Source organism: Pieris brassicae, chromosome 4 (assembly GCF_905147105.1).
Source record: "Pieris brassicae chromosome 4, ilPieBrab1.1, whole genome shotgun sequence".
NCBI lineage: Eukaryota > Metazoa > Arthropoda > Insecta > Lepidoptera > Pieridae > Pieris > Pieris brassicae.
In genome coordinates, this window is record NC_059668.1 from 4,565,359 (window position 1) to 4,584,361 (window position 19,003).

Here is a 19,003-nt window from a genome sequence, read left to right on the forward strand (position 1 = left end):
GCATTATTACAGTTTGATAGGAATGAATTAAATTTGTTTCTGGAACCATCGAATGGTTTAATGAATTTAAGTAGAATTGATAACTCTATTTCGGTGTGTATTGTGGGTGAAGGTTTATTTTTTGATCTGGTGATAGGTTCAGAAGGGGGAAGAAGAGCGTTTTCATCTTCTGTATCAGTGATGCAGACTTCGGGTTTGGTACCACCCGGGCTTAGTATTCGGCTTTCCATCTTAATGTTATATATTACACGAAATAAAATTTATACACAAAAGTGAATAGAAAAATAAAACAATTTAAAATAAATATGACCAAAGACTTACAGAATATTTAATGTCTTGAGAATGGATAGTATATACATCCCTTCAAGGTTGTTGCTGTAGCTTATTGTCGGCTCTCGATGTTGGTGAGATGAGTTGATATCGATTTATGGTTGTTGTAGATTTACGTGCACTTGAATATGGTTGAGTTGTTTGCAGGTATTTATATATTCCTTTTCTTAAGTATGCATTTTTCCGATTAACTCCAGAATATGTATTGCTCTCGCGTGTAGGAAGTGGTGTTGCTTTTAGAAAAAGGGGCACTTGCACTTTTCCACTTTTTAAAACTTTTCACGTGCTAACTTTAGAGACGAACCGAGCATTTATTTTAAAAATCCCTTTGTGCTGCCACCAATTGCTATAACTGAACGTTAATATAGTTTTTTAAAAAAACAAAATTTGAATTTGGAGCAACCTTCTTCTATAAGGAGTAGGATACAACTAACTAGGGTTTGAGCGGATGTTGTTTTATAGGAAGCAAAATGTGTTGAAAATAAATATTGAAGTCTCTCAGACTTACAGAATAAGAGTGTAACAGTGCCATATACTTTATTCACTAAGAAAGAGATACTAAACATAACATAGCTTGTACGTGAATTTATATTTATTCCTTAAGATTAAGAGATGCGTGTTATGTATTACAATAACATTCTAGTCACAGTCGTATTTTATATTATTTAGCACCTTGTTAACAAAATAAAAATCAATGTGCAGCCACTACCACATTGTAGCTACAAGATAAAGAACTCATACATACACTATTTTATATAGGTGGCCAAAAAGTCGTGGATCAAACGCAATTTAAGCAGCAATACGTTACTTTGGTATCAAACCACTTCGGTCACAGTCATAAGGAACAGATACTACAAATTATGAATTTAATCGTGAAATATTAAACGATTTTTACGAGTGAATCTAATTAATGTCTATGCAATATGCACGTATTGCATGAAATGTGATTCGTCGTAATTTCTGAAAGACTCTTGTTAGCAACAGGTTTTATTAATGAAAGAACATTGTCCACATTGGCGCATAGCGTTTAGTCGTTTAGTGCAAATCGATGCAATATTGTCAATAAGGGAAAAGGGTGATAAGTAAAATGATACAATTAATTTAAGAAAGGCACTTTATTTTCTCCAAAAAACAGAAAATAAGTTATTGCTATGCTTAAACACAAATAAAACTAATCAAATTACATCTAGGTAAACCTACTTGTATTCGAAATTAATCTGATACCCCAATCAAGGTGGACTTCACAGATTAGGAGCCCTAGGCAAAAATCCGTCAACGTAGCTGGATGCTATGAGGCAAATTAAAAATTGTAATTTCCACAGTTTTCATGCGACAGCGAGCCAGACTACAGAAACAGGTTTTAGGGCGAGGAATGAATTGCACCGAAAATACAAATGTAAATTACTTAATATTAAAAGATAGTATGTAAATTACGTCACTTATGACAATTTATCAATTTATATGTAGGTCAGTGCATAACTTTGGCTGAAATCATAAACTATTTTGCATCCTTTATATAAAGAAATAAACATCTAAAACAAATAGATAAACAATTAACTCTACAACATAACAATATAATCTATTTATTAAAATCTAAAACCCTTAATTTAACACTTTTTCAAAACATGCAACGTCTTAACCACGTTCAAATGTAAACAGCAGTCTTTTACCAAATAAAACGTGAAAGTGATCTTTAACGTAAAACATTTCTTATATTCTTAGATTTCTTTAAAATCATGGTTTGACGTTACCAAAAAAATGCCAAATTATATTATTCAATTGTCCTTAACAATAATTAATTCTAATTTTGTATATTTAAAACACGTTTAACATTGAAAAACTATTTCGATATGATTAGGTGAATCCCATTCAAACCATTCACTCTATATTTAACTCGTTAATAAAACTAGCCTTACAGGACACCATTATATTACGTTTCATACATAACACATTATCCCTTCATGTGTTTATAAATTGATTTAGTATAATGTATAAAAATATATTTACCGTTTCAAATAAAAATTATAGTTTCAATTACTATGAAATTGTCCACCAACATAAACTAACGTTAATAGCTAACGCAATTGGTCAGAAAGCCTATATTATAGTGAATAATATAAGCTTAAAATTGTATTTATAATTGACCATGTTAAAATTCATCACTTTATACAAAGCAAATATAAATTCTCGATCGATTCATCTAACAGCGTACATTTAAGTATACCGTTCCCAAAAATGTTAAATTAGTAAACAATACTTTCTTTCAAATAGTGTTATAACAAGTTTTAAAAAGAAAAAATAGCGAGATGTTACTAAAAGTTAACTATGAAGAAATTCCAAAAACTTTAACCGTTCCATCTGTTGATTAATTGGACCGTTCCCACGGTTGTTTTCCTCTTTAATATCCTAACAAAAACTGATATATATCATATGGTGACATAGTGTGACTGTCCATATAGATCAATAAAAAAATTACATAAATATTTCAAAATCTAAATGTATGGTTACAAAATAAAGATACTGAAGTACATCGCTCATAGCCGCATACAATAATCGCACAATGGTCATTTAGATAGTAAAGAATTAAAATATTACCTCCAATTGTATCAGATGGAAACGGTTTAATAGTTAAAGTCGTACAGTTTAAGCGGCGTCAAGAGCCGCTCTTAAAAGGGCCTGACCTTCCTCGGACGTCCAGTAAGTAACAAGAAGATCCCGTTCAGACTCCAAGCTGTTCAAGAAAGACGGCTCGGTTCCTCCAGACTTCCTCAGAGTAAGAAGACGCTTCTTAAGCAATGTGCCCTAAAAATATTTTTTTGATTTATTAAATATGTATATACAGTTTTATTTAGTATAAAGTTCTGTTATTCAACAAGTATTATCTTATCAATATGGGTTACGACCTAAATAGTTTTTGTTAGTGTAGCATTAATATGGACAAAGGCGTAATAAATCATCATTATTTAGATTTTATTAGAAATGGATTCATTAGTAACATTGTTCCTTGCTATTTTAATTTTGGATATTACTAGTAGCGAAGACAATGCAACTGTGCTGTACTACTACGGTTTAGTAAGTTTTTTATTTAAAATATAACCATAAAACATATTAAATACCAATACTATATATAAATCGTACTTTTATTCAACGGATTTATCTGCATCCGGATCAAAATGTTTTGATTTTGAAGGCAAGGCACAACTACATAAACAAATTTCCAAAGAAACCGACAAAAAAATGTCTTCTCTTATGGGTCTTTAATTACAGAGCACGTATAGTACTATTAGTTATATATAGATAAAAATTGCACTTTAAAAACTGTAAAATAATAGGAGGAAAGTGAGCGTGGTATGCCTCGTTGTGGACAAGGGCAAGCGTGCTCCGCTCTAGTAGCACGTTACTGGCGTCCGCGTGCGCTACTACGGCTTTGTCGATGCACGCGACGTCAGCGCTGCGACACACCCGCATCCCCTGATAGACTTATGGAACTCAACAATCGCGCTTATTTACAGGTATATTTTTCATTATTATCTTAATTCTATAAACAATATAATATAATATCAATAAATTTAGAATTCGTTTATTCAGAGTTTATACTATTTGTTTATAGTCCAACTAAATCTTAAGTTAACGTATAAAGTATTTTTACTTTTATTTCCAAACAAAAATAAGTACTATGTTTTAACCTAGTCATTTTAAAGGAATTTTAATCTCCCTTTTACAAACGGCAAGTAAAACGAGTACATGTATAAATATACATTATAATGTTAAGAAATTTGATTACAGTTTTGCAGTCCTGTCTCAACTTGGCCGGAGTGTAACCCAAGCGATTCTCCACTTCACGTCGAGACATCTCACAAGATAATGAACCCGGACGAAATAGAGCAAATGCATCATCAGAACATACAACTCACGCCGCCTAAAATAACTCTTTCTTGCCGATGTCGGTATCCAAACTATTGGAAGATAAAAACTGAAGTAGACAATAATGCAACATATCATTGTTCATCTCTGCCCCTATGCAAATCGAACGACTTTTGCGGAAATGTCGATAATCATCTACTATCTCTATACCAATCTTGTTTGTGCCCCAAGAATCATATTTGCGTACATAACGGCGGTGTAGCACACATACAAATAACTGAATTGTTATACCAAGGCCTTGGTTGGAAAGCTTTTTGTCAACCAATTAGTGATGATTATAGCTATGAGGACAATTAGGCAATCGTTTTGGTTTTATATTTTATTGTAAAGTTTATGATATAAATTTAATGAATTTAATATACCTAGTTTTCTTATTATGACAAGAAATACCAGCCTTCATACATTCAAAGCACCGTCATTACTGAACATTATGATGCAACCCATAGCCATTCTCAGCATAGTAATGCATGTAAACCATTTTATCAATGTTTCAAGGACTAACTTTAGAAGTAACCAAGAAACTAGTATTCTTACCGCAGTAAGAATACCGTACTTGTACGGATTTCAGGTTGTAGCAGTTCTAATATACCTTAACAAAACTATTACGTTATACGTTTATATTACGTAGTTCAACAGTAACCATGATGATACTTCTATTGTCAAAATAAAATAATTGTTGAGAATAAATGAAATAACGTGTAGCCTTAGTATTATATTTGTTTGCATAACCACCGCGTTTTCTTTCCTCAAACTCTAGTACCATTTTTACGAAGCCATTAATAAGAGGGTAAGATTCAAGATTGTGAGAGGATCATAACAGAAACATGCAAGATTAATGTGTACTCACGTTTGGTGGTTCCAGGGCGATGTCCCTTACAATGTTTCTGACTTGTTCGTCAAACCTGTCAGGCCACAGAGTCCGACTAATAAGTCCGCCCTGCAGTGCCTCTGACGCTGATATACGGCGACCAAGGACTACCAAATCACTCACCTTGAATCATGTTTTTAAAATTAGGCAATTATCCAAGGAATACTGTATGAAACAAACCTAACAATTGTAACGTTCGAAATATTTAGTAATTTTGTTAAGGTTTTAAAAATTATAAGAAAAAATAATACATAAAAATACAAATCAAATTGAATATTTCACATTTCATATATAGCTAGAAGTTTGCGTCATTTGTCAAATTCACTCATTATAACTGAGAAGGGACAAGCCTATTGCCATGATTATAAAAAAATAAAAAAAATGAGACATTGTAGTATTCTCAAGCGTTATGAATCAATTCACTTTCTAATTAGTTTGTTTCACACGACTTTAATTGAATGCTCCCAGACGTTTTATATCTACCCTATCTTTTAAATGAATCAGTTTGCTTTAAATATAAACCTCAATCAGTCAAAGAATGCTTTGAATAAGAAAGTAGTAGTTTATAAAGTACTGACCAGTGAGTGCGGTAGGCCGCGATGTGGCGCAACAATGGCAGCAGCGCCAGGCAATGGGGGTGCGGCTGGTACGGCCAACGCGAAGGTGGCGCATTCGGACGCTAGGGCCAAGTCGCATAGAGACACTAGTGACACTGCCGGCCCAGAGCAAGCGCCCCATACGCCACAGCAAAGGAGCTTGCTGTGTCCACTTGCAGCAGACAACAGCGCCCTATGGAATAATGATTTGTTTTACAAGCAGTGACTTGGGTTCTTTTACAAACAAGATACATATGTGATAATTTATGACCTTAATTTTCTGGTTCATTTAATATGTTTAACTTCTCGTTAGACAAGGTTATGTACATAAAAAGCTTTTTATAATACAAATACATTTTTGATTTTCCCAATAACTTTTATATATACTGCATGTTAAAACTTGTTAGGCAAAGAGCATGCAGTTAGACATTGCCATTGAAACTGTTTGATAGTACACTCTATTTTACAAACTATTTGATTAATTGGCTTAACTTAATTAAAAGGTCTAAAAATGTTTGCTAACCTTACGGATTCTGCAAGATTGTATGCATTTTTGTGCCTGATTTCAGTAGTTTCATCTAAGAGTATGCTCAAGTCTAGACTAGAGCAGAGAGTTCCACATTGTGAGGAGAGCAAGGTCACTGCAATATCTGGGTTTTCATCTATACTTAACAATGCCTTTTTTATTTCATTGAAAACCTGAAATTAAAAAATATATATTTATGTTAGATTTTGCCATTATTATAAAGAATGAACACACAGCAGATTACCACAGATTACAGTAAGAAAGTTATTAAAATTTTGTGAAAGCTCATAGGTAAAATTATTACAGTTATATTTGTTAAGTTTAACTTAATGACTTAAGAAAACTATAAATATTAACCTCAATGCTATCCTTTAGTCCTGTTTTTTTCAGACAAATTTCTGCCAGGTGCTGTTCTATTTTAACTGATACAAATTTAAACATATTAGAATTTTCTTTTTCACTCAAGTTGGTAACTTCAGGTTTTAGTTTTTTCTGTTTAGCTGGTTTGTCCAATGTCAAACTCTCTCGTTTCCTTTTATTTAGCGCAAGAGACAACTTTGTATTAAGCTTTTCCTTTAAAGAAAGGCAATCTTCTTTGTTAATTAGGTCACTTTTTTCTTCTATCAAAGTTAAGTTTACATCAGATAAAAATGTCGAGTCTTGAGACTGATCTTGTGACTCATTCATTTTTGTGTTGAGAGTTTGTGCATCTATTTTTGTTTGCTTGGTATTTTGAGAGCCTTCCACATCACTCAGACGTCGGGGACTCATGCAGCTACTTGAATATGAACTTGAGGAATGGCGACGATAAATGATTGAGTCATCAGCACTGTGAGTCTCAAAATCATCACTAGCTGTAGGAGATTTTACGGAATTACTTAGTGAAGGTCTATGTTTACCACCTGAAAGCTTTTTTGCCTCACCCTCTTCATATTTCAACTCTTTTTTTCTTTCTCTGAACTTCATTTCCTTTCCATCAGGAGTTGAACTTTGTAATTTTTTTATAAATTCAGCTTTGGTTTTCACATTTTTTCTACCTTTAGAGGCTTCAGGAGTTAATTGATAAATCATATTCACTGCACCCTCATCCATTAGCAACTTATCTACTTCAGTTAATCTTTTGTGCTGCTTGCTGTTTCTTGGACTAGGTTTTTTCCATTGAAGTTTAGATGATGGGCTTCTTGACTTCCTCTGTTGTAATATAGGTGTTTCAAGTTTACCCTTTTTTAGAGATGGTTGTTCTTTGCCAGTGAGAGTTTTTGAAGGGATTTTGCTTTTAGTAAATGTGTCAGGGTTGTCAGGATCATAAATAACCTTTTTCTTGATAACACGTGACAATCTTCTTTTGCCTGTACAATCATCAATATTCTTATTATGCTGCTGTTCTTCACTAACTAAACAATCAACAGATGATTGACTAGTTTGCTCTGCATTATTTTCTAAATTTTCCACTTCGGTTTCTTTCTCATCAACTAAGTCACCCTTTTCAGCCTTTAGGTCTATACTGTTAGTTTCAATTTGTTCATCGTCATCCCAATCCATAACTAATTCATTGACAATATTTTTATCCTTTTCTGCAAGAGATTCAACAGTCACTTCATTTTTGGGTTCTTCTTTCTCTACAGCAACATTTTCAACTAACTTTTCTTTTTCCTTATTTTTTGTTGTGCTTCGTTTTGCCAGAGCAACCAGCTCACTTTTTGTATCTTTTAGATTTTCAATTGATGTTTTTAAATTATCTTTTTCCTTGCTTTTTGGTGTATTACGTTTTATCACAGCATCTACCTCAGTTTTTAAACCATCCTCTTTGTTTTCAAAATTTTCTTTGATAGGTTTTTTTAACTGTTTTATGTATATTTGTTGTTCATTTCTTGGTGTTCTCCGTTTCCTAATTTTTTTAAGCATCGTAATTTGCTTTAATGCTTGCTGAACTTCCTGGTCTGAACTCATTATTTCAGTGTTTTCTTTCACAATCTCTTCAGTATGCAGATCGGGTACATCGTTACCTTCTAAAATATCTAACAATTCTTCCTTATTAAATACTTCTACTTTTACCGAAGAATTATTATTTTCTGAAGAATCATTGACATCTGATGATTGAAGAACTTCACTTAACTCAATATTCTCTTCCAATTCACTTAAAATACTATTATGACTGGCAGAAACAGTTTCATTGCAACATATTTCTGTTTGAACAACATTTTCATTCACATCATTATCATTCTTTTCTATTAATACCTCAGTTTCAAAATGAACACCTTCATTAATTAATGTTGAATATTCTACATTACACAATTCTGTGGTGGAACTCAAACCTAAATTTCCACTATTCTCCTTTTCTTCATGGTCTTCTACCACACCCATTGAGGAGAGTACATCATTTTTAACATTTTTACTATCCTGAGATGGTACAATAGTTTCATTAGTAACACAAGGTTGTTCAATATTACTATCAATGTCTTTACTAGAAACCTCATTTATAATTTCAACAGAATAAATTACTGGGTTTTCTTTACACTGTTCACCAGAAACTGCAAGGCCCTTAGTTTCTTCTAAGCCGCTATTGTCAATTATTTTGAAAGAATCGGTAATGCCAGTATTAACTTTACTTGCAGGTTCAGAGTTGTTATCTCCAGATTCAGGAATTTTCTCTTCCGGTTTCTCACAAACTACATCTTTAGGCACAGGGTCTAAGATATTGTTTTCTTCAACTGATTCAACTATAACTTCTACACTTGAAGTAGAGTCAACTCCATTGGACTTGTGACATACATTCGAATCGGCAATGTCGGTCGGTTTTACTTCGTGGAATTGCGTTTTGACATCATCTATAGTAGAGCTAATTACTAGATGTTCGTCAACCGTTTCCATGATCCCGTTTGAGTAGTAAGTAAATAAAGTAATATAGTTTATATATTTTATAACCTGGTGTTGATAAATAAATCAAATAAACATAAATGGACTAAACATCTTTCCAATGCTTAAGCGACAGTAGAACTAAAAATAAGGAATATATGGAAATCGGATCGCTAAATGCACAAATTTCTGCTACTTTATTTCATTCATAGCAATTTACAAATCTTAATTCCAAAATCTAAATTTTACTCTAGAATCAAGACGTAGTCACTAGACAGACAAAGCTTTAAATTACCACAGCTAACACGCTTACACAGTTTACTTTACAAGGGCAGATAACACATTTTAAAAACTTTTTATAATATTTTTAGATTGTAGGAAGAACTAAAAATATTTCTGTAAGAGGTAGATTTTGAGTACACATCTTTTTTATTGAGAATAGTATTTGATGCTTTTATACACAAACGGATTGGGGTGGTGTTTAGCCTTGTCGCAGTGGCCTATGGACGCGACCGTCATCGATTAGAAGAGTATCTACGACTATTTATAGTCACTAATTCATCTACTTGATCTGTAAATATATGTATGAAGTGTTAAAATTTAAATGGACATATCACAGATCACGTAGAGGTTAAGTACATTCAGTCTTTACCTTTACTAGATGTGTGATATAGTCTTTCGATTATGTGAAGTGCATAATAAATAATAATTGAAGTTGTTATTAATTGGTATTTATAATTTAACATAAACATCATGAATATTCTTCCAAAAAAAAGGTAATTAAGTGCTATTTATATTATATAGTAATCTCATTATTACTATTTGATATTTTTTATTATATTGGATAAAAATAGTTTATCTAAGTACCATTTATTTTAAATATATTATAGGTGGCATGTACGGACAAAAGAAAATATTGCACGAGTAAGAAAAGATGAAGCAGAAGCAGCCGAAAAGGAAAGACAAGAGAAAAGAAGAATAGAACAGGCAGATAAAGAACTACGTTTAAGTATTCTTAAGCAAAAAAGTAAAACAAACCTAGAATCATTGAATATACAAACAAGCTATAATAACTTAAAAGATGTCAAAGGAGATCTAGAGCATATAAATTTATTTGACCATATTGAACATTCCCATAATAAAACAAATAAAGATCATGATAGAGAAGTTAAAGAGAAAAAAGAAGAATATGAAAAACAAATTGGCTACTTGACCTATCTCGGACAAGACACCAATGAAGCTTTAGGCAAAAAAAATTGGTATGACATAGCACCAGGATCATCTCGATTTTCTAGACCAGAAAATGTTAAAGACACATATGTTAAACTTGTTCTTAAAGATGAAGATGGTAATCAAAAGAAAATAGATGTTGATGTGAAAAATGGTGAGATAGGATGGAAATCGAAACAGAAACATGATCCTTTCAACTCATTTAAACATCTAAGATTGCAAAAAGACAACAAACAAAAAGATATATCTACTAAATATATGGACACCACTACAAAAAACAAAATTAAACTTAAACTTAAACCTGAAAAAGAATCCAATCTTCAAAAGCTTAGAGAAGCAAGACTCAAACGTGAACAACAAGAGAAATATAAAGCTGAATTATTTTTATCAACATTATCTGGCATACCCAGCAATGAGAAGAAAGATAAAGTTCCTAAAGTAATACCTAAGTATAATTCACAATTTAACCCAGAGATAGCCAGACAAAATTATAAATAGTTCGAAGTAAACAAAAATTCTAAATAAAATATGTTTATTATGGAATATAATATACAGGTATCACCAATTCCACGTCATTAAATTTGTATTGCAGACATCCCTACTAATTGGCAAAGAAGACAGAGGGTATAGTCCGAGAGAAAAATCCAGATTATAAAACTCTCAGTACTCTTTTAAAATAAATCATCAAACAAAATGGCAAACAACACTTATTGTAAAACAAATATCGCAAATTTATTTGAAGTAGCCTGTCTAGCAATAGTCCCAGAACCTTTTATCAACTAGATAATCGGTAACATAGTATGCCTTTTTACAAAGCTTTTCTTTAATACATTTCTTAAATTTATTAAAATGCTGGGATTTTATTAAAGAAATTACCCCTTTTCCCAAAAAAGAATTACTAATAGTCATAGGTAAAGAATTACTAATACTCGGAAATTGCAGCCTGCGTTTGTTTCGGGTATTAACATTAGACGTACGTTCTATTCCAGTAAACTTATCACTATTTTTGTACATACATAATATTTTCATAAATATATTGCGAGGAAAAGGTAAGTATATTAATTTCCTTGAATTTATCTCTCCCGAATAGCTTTCTACTTCAAGGTGAAAATAGTTTCGACATCAGCAGGAAGACCCTATAATAATAAGCCATAAGTCATTAAGCTCTGAAAGTAACTAAAATAAACATATCTAGCTGTATCAACATCAGTTAGTGCTCACTTTTTAACCGCGTAAGCTGCAGAACTAAGTCTTTTCGCCAATCCATTAATATGAGGGGACCACTGAAGTTTTGAATCCATAGTGATTCCAAGAAATACAGTTGTAATATCCAGATTCAATTCCTTATCATTTATAATTATTGGTCTAGAATCCATGCAAGGGGCATTTTTTGCACAAAATTTCGTGCGGGATATAATTTTTATTATACTTATTGTTACATACTATGAAAAATAAAATTTACATTTATATTTTTTAATATACCTAAATTATTATGAATTAAAAATAAAAAGCTTAGGAATATATATTAAATCCGTTTTCTAGAGGTGAAAAGCTAAGCTTAAATTATTTCTTTATTAAAGGGAATATGGGACAGCCTACACATTCTAGAAAATAATTGATTCAAAAAGGCTTTAAGGAACTTAAACGGTTGAAAACTTAATATTGAGCCTGAAAGATTTAGATTTTAAAAATGGCGCGTTTCAGTAACAAGATAATTGTGATTGCTACAAAGTACTTAAAAACTATAATAATTATAATTAAGGCCCAATTATTCCTTCAAACAATACTATTTACGAAATATACACCTATTTTCACGCCATCCAAGTACCTATCGTCTCTATGTGGACTGTGAAATGTAATATATGTTCAGAGTATTTGTATAGTATATGTTGTATGTATGTATGTATTAGCAAGCTGCACTAGATAACTTAACATATGAGAGAACTAAGAACCTAACACTATGGATCCCTAGGTCCTACAGATGTACCATAACACATAAGTAGTGAATATAAAGTACACACAAGTAAGACACCTAACGTAACTACAGTCGGAGTCCTACGGGTAGGATCAGAGGTTCAAGGACGTAGGACGGGCTCACCACGATACTTCAGGGCTTGAAGGAGGCTTCGCCACTTGAGAGGAAGCGAGAAATAAACAAGACGGTATTAAAATTTAATTTATTGTTATAAAACAACACTAACAACTTACACCTATTGATACACACAATGGTGGTCAAATAATTAGAAACACTTCTTATGAATTAAGAAATTATAACTTCAACACAATTAATGTTCATAAACATATTTAACTTTTATTTATCTAGACCAGAAACTAACCAAGATAAAAATCCAGTTTCCACCAACACATACGGTGCCTTTCAATGGAATCGCACCCAACCCAAATTAACCTCAGAAAATATCTAATTATATAATTAAATATGATAACCTTAAAAGTTAAATATGTTTATGATAGCCGATTTCAGATGAACGAGAACACAAAAAATACTTTTGATTACAAAATGAGTCTTACACGTGTTGGAGTTTATTTTCTGACCGCTTGGACGCATAATTAGAATATTTAAAAATAACATCCATAGCTCGTTCTTTTTTTGTAATTAGAGAATAAAATTTATTTCTCGCCTATTTCTATAATGTTGGCGGCAATTCAATATTTAATCTTATTTTTTCAAAATTGGCAATAATAAAAGTTGTTAAATATAGATCGTGAGCGTACAGAAAAATGTTTGAGCACCCTCCTTCTATCTACCATCGTTTTGGCGGGCCATCGATTTTTCGTAGTAAGAAAGTTGGAGACCGAGACCAACTTCTGGTAAGCTGATTTTCTGCGCAAGAATACGCCTTAAAAATCAGAGATAAGGGTCCAAACGGCGACTATATTCAAGTATGGCGTCCACAAACTTCCACCTCACCAGGACTACCATTGCCACTAGTTCTTGACCCAAAAGCGCCAAGTCACTGTTACGAACGGGCCGCTTAAACAGTAACTAGATGCCGTTGATAATTATTTCGAATGTTAAGACTGGAATAGCCTGATTTTTCCTTTACTCACCTTTTGGACTCTATTTACGAAACCCAAAATACCATCCCCCTCCTCACTGCGAAATAATAGGCGAGACATGAATGAATGGATGAATGAAACGAAGTAAATCCAGCTTTATAAAGTGTAATAAAAAAATCATTTAAATATTTAGATCTTTATATGTATGAATGAATAATAATATATGTGATATAAAAACAATAACAATTATTTTTGCCCTGAATAATTAATGAGACCTAGGGGCAGATCATCTTCTAATTTTGCAAAAGGATATCCAAAGGCTTCACATAAGATTTGTAAAAGTCTCGTTAACATTAAACCTTCACTAGTAGACTCTGCTGACTTAATCCTAAAATAAAAGTGAAGTAGTAATTATTTCATTGTTTTCTACAACAATTTGTATTATTCTGTCTGTTTAAGCCAATGTATAAACTTACTTGTTGAGAGTCAACACTTTCACATATTTACACAAAAAGTTGACAAAGACATCTACATTTTCTAATTTGGATTGCCTTAGCAGAGTGTATGTACCAATCAGCAATGGATATCCATCTATATTTTCTCCGTGTTTTTTAGTTATTAAATCACCTAAAATGATCAAATATTTTTATTAACTGTATTGTAGGAGACTTAGGTCCTTACACCGGTCATAAATTTTTTGACGTGACAATGTCTTATAATTCGGTGCAGCCGGCTGCACGCACGAAAAACCATGGCCCTCGCCTACCTCGCTCTGAGGCATTCCATTTAAGGCTTGAAGTGCAAGCGAGAGCGCGGAACGAGCGACAAAGAGGCACAATCAGCCTCCGCGTTCGGCAGCGTTCGACATTTGTCTCTCTCCTACTTGAGTGAGCGATGAAAAAAATTGACATAATTGTATTTATGCGTACAAATAAATGTAACTTGATCAATTTAATTGTAATTTCCATTTACCTACTTCTCTATATCTATACAAAATATCTATCAAACAAATAAAATTAAAATTTTCTTTTGTAAAAGCAACCATTGCATCAGGATTTTCTTACGACGTCACGTTCAACTATCGTCAGTAAACCGACTTTACAGACACCTGATTTTTCTGGTTAGATCTGGGTTAGATTTTTTATGTAGTACCCAACAAAATCGAATATAAACAACCTTTTACTTTCCAATATATTCATGCATACGATCTCATTACTAAAAAAGGTTTCTATGAACAAATATTAATTAGATATGTCTCTGTAATACATTATTTGGACGGACCTTACCTGTGGTTGCACATAAATGTAGTCTAGGTAGCTGTGCTATGACAATTATAGCTAACAGCTGTCCCAAATCTATGTTGTTAAATTCAGGTGGGCTTTTTAAATATACCTTCTTGTAAGGATCTGTAAGTCCACACCTTACTAAATACTCTTCCAACTCCTGTATCAGTGAATTACAATTCACTTGAGGATCTCGAGACGTTTTAATTTCGTGTATCAAGCATCTATAAAACAATATTTATATTCATCTTAAAGTTATATACATATAAAATGAAGCTTAAAAACATACTCATTCATTGTTCTAAGTGAAGCTTCTAAATGAGCTGAATCAAATTTACAGGTTGTATTCAACTGGTAAGCGATGTGCTTTCTTAGCAATTGCAGTGCACCTACTGCAAGTAGTATATCCGCTAGTTGTAGTATATGCTTTTGATTTTTCACAATAGTTTGCTCTATTTCCTTCAGATCTATATTTTTATCACTAATTAAAATTTTATCTTGACTTGTTCGGAGTATATGTTGAATATGTTGAAGTTGATTTTTTATCATGTAACCATATAATGTATCCAAACCATGTAGACCTACTACTCCTATCGCGTCATTTAGTTTCGAAAATGTTTTATTATTTATAACTTCAGTATAGGTCTTGACGTCAAACCATGCTGCACATATATTTATATATGTACACAATCTGTAAAATAATAAAGTACACATTATTAGAGTCACTGGTTTTCTTGTTGGCTTTTCTGGGTCCTCGTTTGAAACCCATTGTTATGGTTTATTATTAAAAGTGCTGCTTTAATGAAATGTGCTTTAAAATGAATTAGTCTACTTAGTTTTGGAAAATATTAAAAAAAAACAAGTGACATACAAGACATAATATATAGAGTCCTATATTTAGTTCGTAAAAGTTTTGGTTTGTAAGGTATAATAATTTTTTTATTGCTAGCAATTTAATATATACTTATATGGTTTATAGATAATATTTATTTGACAGACCTGGCATCAGTTTGTTGTACAATTTGCTTAGCAAGACTCCCCATAAATCCTGCTGATGGACCATGCAGTGCCACTCCCTTTCGAGCACTTATCTCTTTTACGACATTCTCATTGATAAGAGTGGAAACCTACAAAAAATTGCATTAATAAAGTATTTAAGAATTTAAGCCCTTTTAAAATTCACAAGATTAAAGACCTGTTTTTGCCATATCCTTAAACCATGCATATTTATGTAATCCTGGATGTATTCCAAAGACCTTTTGTAACCTTCCATACTCTCTGCCAGTTTTTGAAGCCTTGAGACTAAATTATTAGGCTTTTTAACTTGTGGTTCGAGATATTCAACAAACTTTCTTCTAACATGCCTGTCTAACTCTCGTAGTAAACCATCTTCTAGTAATTCTGCAGGGTCTACTCGAATTACCCCTACCAATGTTGATCTCATATCCAAAATACCTGATTAGGAAACAATTAAAAAACATGATTATTAAAATATTTTAAGAAAACCAAGAATATGTGTACCAACCACTGGTAAAAGTTGAAGCAGAATGGGTCAGTCTAGCTACTTCCATTCTATGATCAAGCTGTGCATAATCCCTTAATTTATCCTTATCAATTCTTGTTGGCACTTCCTTAATTGACCATGTTTGCAACTCAATTATTTTTTCAACTAAACTGAAAACCATTTCTGGGATAATCTGTAAAACTTTCTGAATGTATTTGATCAGTTCATTGCTGTAATATTGAGAGACAGAGACCAAGTCTTCACTTGCTGCTTGGTTAATTCGTAGAAGAGGTATCTCCATAGCACTAGCTAATTTTAAAAACAATGCTCGTAATCGACTGGTCACTGCTGGATTTTCTTTAATACGACTTTGCATATGTTTTGTATATAGATCAATAGTACACCAAGCATAGCTAAAATCTGCTACTGTCTCTAAAGTGACTAAAGAATCTTCTTTTAACGCTGAAACTCTTAGAATATTTTTTAGAGCATCTTTAGTTTCATTTAGTAACTGAACTACTGTAGGAGTAGTCTTTATACCATGAAATTCCTCCACTTCATCTAAGGCTTGAATTAATTTGGTTACCTTTTTAATGGATTTTGAAGTTATGTTGTCACTTATTGATGAAAGTTGTTTAGCAATATTATCAAACCATAACTTTAATTGTTCATTTTCAGCAACTTTTGTATATGATTTGTTGCCCGTAAAAAGTTCTGACAAGTTATTTAATGATTCTAGTGCAATATTTTTGTTTATGTTCCAGCTTTCATTTCTTGTGTCAAGTAACTTCTTTAAGAACTCTCTTACTTTTAACTCCAATTCTGCAGTTCTTATAAGCAATTCTAACAATTGCGAAGGGTCATAATTTGTTTCTTTTATGACTAATTCTCGCATTTGTTTACTCTTTCTATTGTTATCAAAAAATATAACATCTGTGGTATGTAACAATAGAAGACGTAAAACATGGTTAGAATTAAGTATTACATTTAAAATTTTGCTTGTGTTGTCCAGGACAAAATCATCAGTTAATGTTCCCTCTTTAAGGAGTTGTTGAGTTTTAGTTATGAGCAATGGCACAGAACTACCTCTCTTTGAAAATAATTCTTTAATGGTTTTATTATTGCAAGTATTGCTAAGACTAGCTTTAGCAGCCTTAAAATTATCCCAGTAGTCAAAAACATTTATTGTTACTCCCATATAGATAGGGACAATCCAATTGCTTGGGAAAAACTTATCAACAATTTCTCTCATTTTAGTGGTATCCACATGCAGGTAGTGTGGTGCAAAAAATAGACAAACTACCAACATGGAAGCCTGAGGGGCCAGCGCAGATGCCTGGTGTTCAGGAATTGTGTAAACTGCAAGCTGGTTATAAATATCCTCTGACCTCAACTTCCCCACAACTTTCTCGATAAAGTCTGGATGGACTGGTACTCGACTAGAAAAAGGCAAATTGTTGACTTGTTATAAAAATAACATAACAATTATTAAATTTTTCAAGTAAACTAGATTTGCAAGTAAAATTAATCTTGTTATGATATAGTAAAGCCAAACCATAATCATAGATCAATAATTATTGGATAATTCTATTCATAGACATTCTTTCCTATTTGTGGCCTACAGTAATTAACATTATCAATTGCACAAATACCTGAAATACTCCACAGGATACTCAGAGGGCCTCTTGCCATGTAATTGATTATAGCCTGTATCTCTCAATAGCTTGCAAACATCATCTACATTAGACTGTGATTGATTAGTACTATACCGATAAAATGCTACTAATAATCTCTCTCTAACAGCACCAGGTATGTATAAATCACATAATAACAACATTGCACCATAAAGGTACAAAGATTCACACTGTAAGAAAAAATATTTTTTAAATAAAAAATAAATTATGCACCAAAAAGTAAATATAATACTCACCAATAGTTGCTTTCCTTCAACATCTCTCAAAATAGTATCCATTGATTGCTGAATGAAAGCACTATCACGTAACTGTTCCACAAAAGTATTTAAATCCATTATAAATGTATAAATGTTTTCAAATAATAAGTAAAATCTTGTAATAAGTTCAAGGTATTGTTCTTTTAAGTCTTCATCTAAATCTTGCAATTTCTGAAAGGTATGGCAAAGATTATTATTAAAGATAAGTTTCAATTTAATTGTTGCTAAAAAGTCTTAAATTCTTACAATATTTGAGGAAATTTTCATTTCTAATGTATCAGATAGTTTGAAATAACTAAAATCCATAATAACATCTTGATATCTCTGCTGAATTTCTTTAGTTTCCAACCTGTCAACAAAAACAACATGAAGGCAGATATGGATTTAAAAATTATACTAAACATGTAATGCCTAAAATATGTGTTACTTATTTTTCATTTATATAGATGTATGTTTGTGTATTGTCTACTATTTATATAGTAAATACTAAATATATATTATAGAATACCTGTGTCTCAATCATAGAATTGAAGTAGGCAAATCATAAAATAAATAAATGATAAATTAACATACTTACATATACATAATCGGAATATGATCTTTAAGTCTTAATATCTCTGCCAAAATAGCATTGCCGTGAGCTACTATTCTTAAGAGGTTTTGGGCACAAAGATTATCTTCCGCTAAGAAGACCCTCATTTTTAATAATTGTCCAAAAATTGAGAATCTTTTTAAAATCAAATAATACAATCTTTGAATGTTTAAATTTCACTAATTATGATGACTACCAAAAAGCCAAGGGAAAACATGTAACTTTATTAATTACATTTTACAATTTGTAAACAGAGAACATTGTTGATTAAACAAGTTGACACTATTTATATTATGGCAAGACTGAACAAATCAAGTTTTTTTTT

The 19,003-nt window shown here is 32.0% G+C and overlaps 4 protein-coding genes across 5 annotated transcripts; 2 read left to right on the forward strand and 2 right to left on the reverse strand.

Annotated features, from left to right (window-relative positions):
• Nucleotides 1-1,432: 1,432 nt before the first annotated feature.
• On the reverse strand, nucleotides 1,433-9,375 carry LOC123708686. The gene is made up of 5 exons (XM_045659511.1): nucleotides 6,602-9,375; nucleotides 6,242-6,417; nucleotides 5,701-5,911; nucleotides 5,102-5,245; nucleotides 1,433-3,132 (listed from the first exon to the last, which is right to left on the reverse strand). Exons 1-5 carry the CDS (start codon nucleotides 9,113-9,115, stop codon nucleotides 2,974-2,976), a joined length of 3,204 nt encoding a protein of 1,067 aa, XP_045515467.1. The 5' UTR covers nucleotides 9,116-9,375; the 3' UTR covers nucleotides 1,433-2,973.
• Nucleotides 3,259-4,940, forward strand: LOC123708689. The gene is made up of 3 exons (XM_045659519.1): nucleotides 3,259-3,402; nucleotides 3,663-3,842; nucleotides 4,117-4,940. The coding sequence occupies exons 1-3, from the start codon at nucleotides 3,310-3,312 to the stop codon at nucleotides 4,549-4,551; spliced, it is 708 nt and encodes a 235-aa protein (XP_045515475.1). The 5' UTR covers nucleotides 3,259-3,309; the 3' UTR covers nucleotides 4,552-4,940.
• A 298-nt stretch (nucleotides 9,376-9,673) lies between the features above and the next one.
• Nucleotides 9,674-11,587, forward strand: LOC123708688 (leukocyte receptor cluster member 1 homolog). Its single transcript, XM_045659518.1, has 2 exons — nucleotides 9,674-9,876; nucleotides 9,991-11,587. Exons 1-2 carry the CDS (start codon nucleotides 9,854-9,856, stop codon nucleotides 10,826-10,828), a joined length of 861 nt encoding a protein of 286 aa, XP_045515474.1. The 5' UTR covers nucleotides 9,674-9,853; the 3' UTR covers nucleotides 10,829-11,587.
• A 957-nt stretch (nucleotides 11,588-12,544) lies between these two features.
• LOC123708901 (WASH complex subunit 5) lies at nucleotides 12,545-18,965 on the reverse strand. Of its 2 annotated transcripts, XM_045659907.1 has the most exons (11): nucleotides 18,664-18,965; nucleotides 18,333-18,435; nucleotides 18,066-18,257; nucleotides 17,788-17,999; nucleotides 16,157-17,574; nucleotides 15,827-16,086; nucleotides 15,631-15,758; nucleotides 14,921-15,322; nucleotides 14,635-14,855; nucleotides 13,825-13,975; nucleotides 12,546-13,736 (listed from the first exon to the last, which is right to left on the reverse strand). In XM_045659907.1, exons 1-11 carry the CDS (start codon nucleotides 18,783-18,785, stop codon nucleotides 13,595-13,597), a joined length of 3,351 nt encoding a protein of 1,116 aa, XP_045515863.1. In that variant the 5' UTR covers nucleotides 18,786-18,965; the 3' UTR covers nucleotides 12,546-13,594. The 2 variants fall into 2 exon arrangements, with proteins under 2 accessions (XP_045515864.1, XP_045515863.1); XM_045659908.1 differs by lacking the exons at nucleotides 16,157-17,574; nucleotides 17,788-17,999; nucleotides 18,066-18,257; nucleotides 18,333-18,435; nucleotides 18,664-18,965 and having other exon boundaries at nucleotides 12,545-13,736; nucleotides 15,827-16,120.
• Nucleotides 18,966-19,003: the final 38 nt, after the last annotated feature.

Bases quoted from the DNA above. Each gene is read 5' to 3' on its own strand.
- LOC123708689 (XM_045659519.1), top strand. From the start codon at position 3,310: ATGGATTCATTAGTAACATTGTTCCTTGCTATTTTAATTTTGGATATT. The intron at 3,403-3,662 runs GTAAGTTTTTTA...GTAAAATAATAG, and splicing joins TGCTGTACTACTACGGTTTA to GAGGAAAGTGAGCGTGGTAT. The intron at 3,843-4,116 runs GTATATTTTTCA...ATTTGATTACAG, and splicing joins ACAATCGCGCTTATTTACAG to TTTTGCAGTCCTGTCTCAAC.
- LOC123708901 (XM_045659907.1), bottom strand. From the start codon at position 18,785: ATGAGGGTCTTCTTAGCGGAAGATAATCTTTGTGCCCAAAACCTCTTA. The intron at 18,258-18,332 runs GTAAGAATTTAA...CATACCTTTCAG, and splicing joins TGAAAATTTCCTCAAATATT to AAATTGCAAGATTTAGATGA. The intron at 13,976-14,634 runs GTAAGGTCCGTC...TGATCATTTTAG, and splicing joins ACATTTATGTGCAACCACAG to GTGATTTAATAACTAAAAAA.
- LOC123708688 (XM_045659518.1), top strand. From the start codon at position 9,854: ATGAATATTCTTCCAAAAAAAAG. The intron at 9,877-9,990 runs GTAATTAAGTGC...AATATATTATAG, and splicing joins AATATTCTTCCAAAAAAAAG to GTGGCATGTACGGACAAAAG.
- LOC123708686 (XM_045659511.1), bottom strand. From the start codon at position 9,115: ATGGAAACGGTTGACGAACATCTAGTAATTAGCTCTACTATAGATGAT. The intron at 6,418-6,601 runs GTTAATATTTAT...TTTTAATTTCAG, and splicing joins GACTAAAGGATAGCATTGAG to GTTTTCAATGAAATAAAAAA. The intron at 5,246-5,700 runs GTCAGTACTTTA...ACATGATTCAAG, and splicing joins GCGGCCTACCGCACTCACTG to GTGAGTGATTTGGTAGTCCT.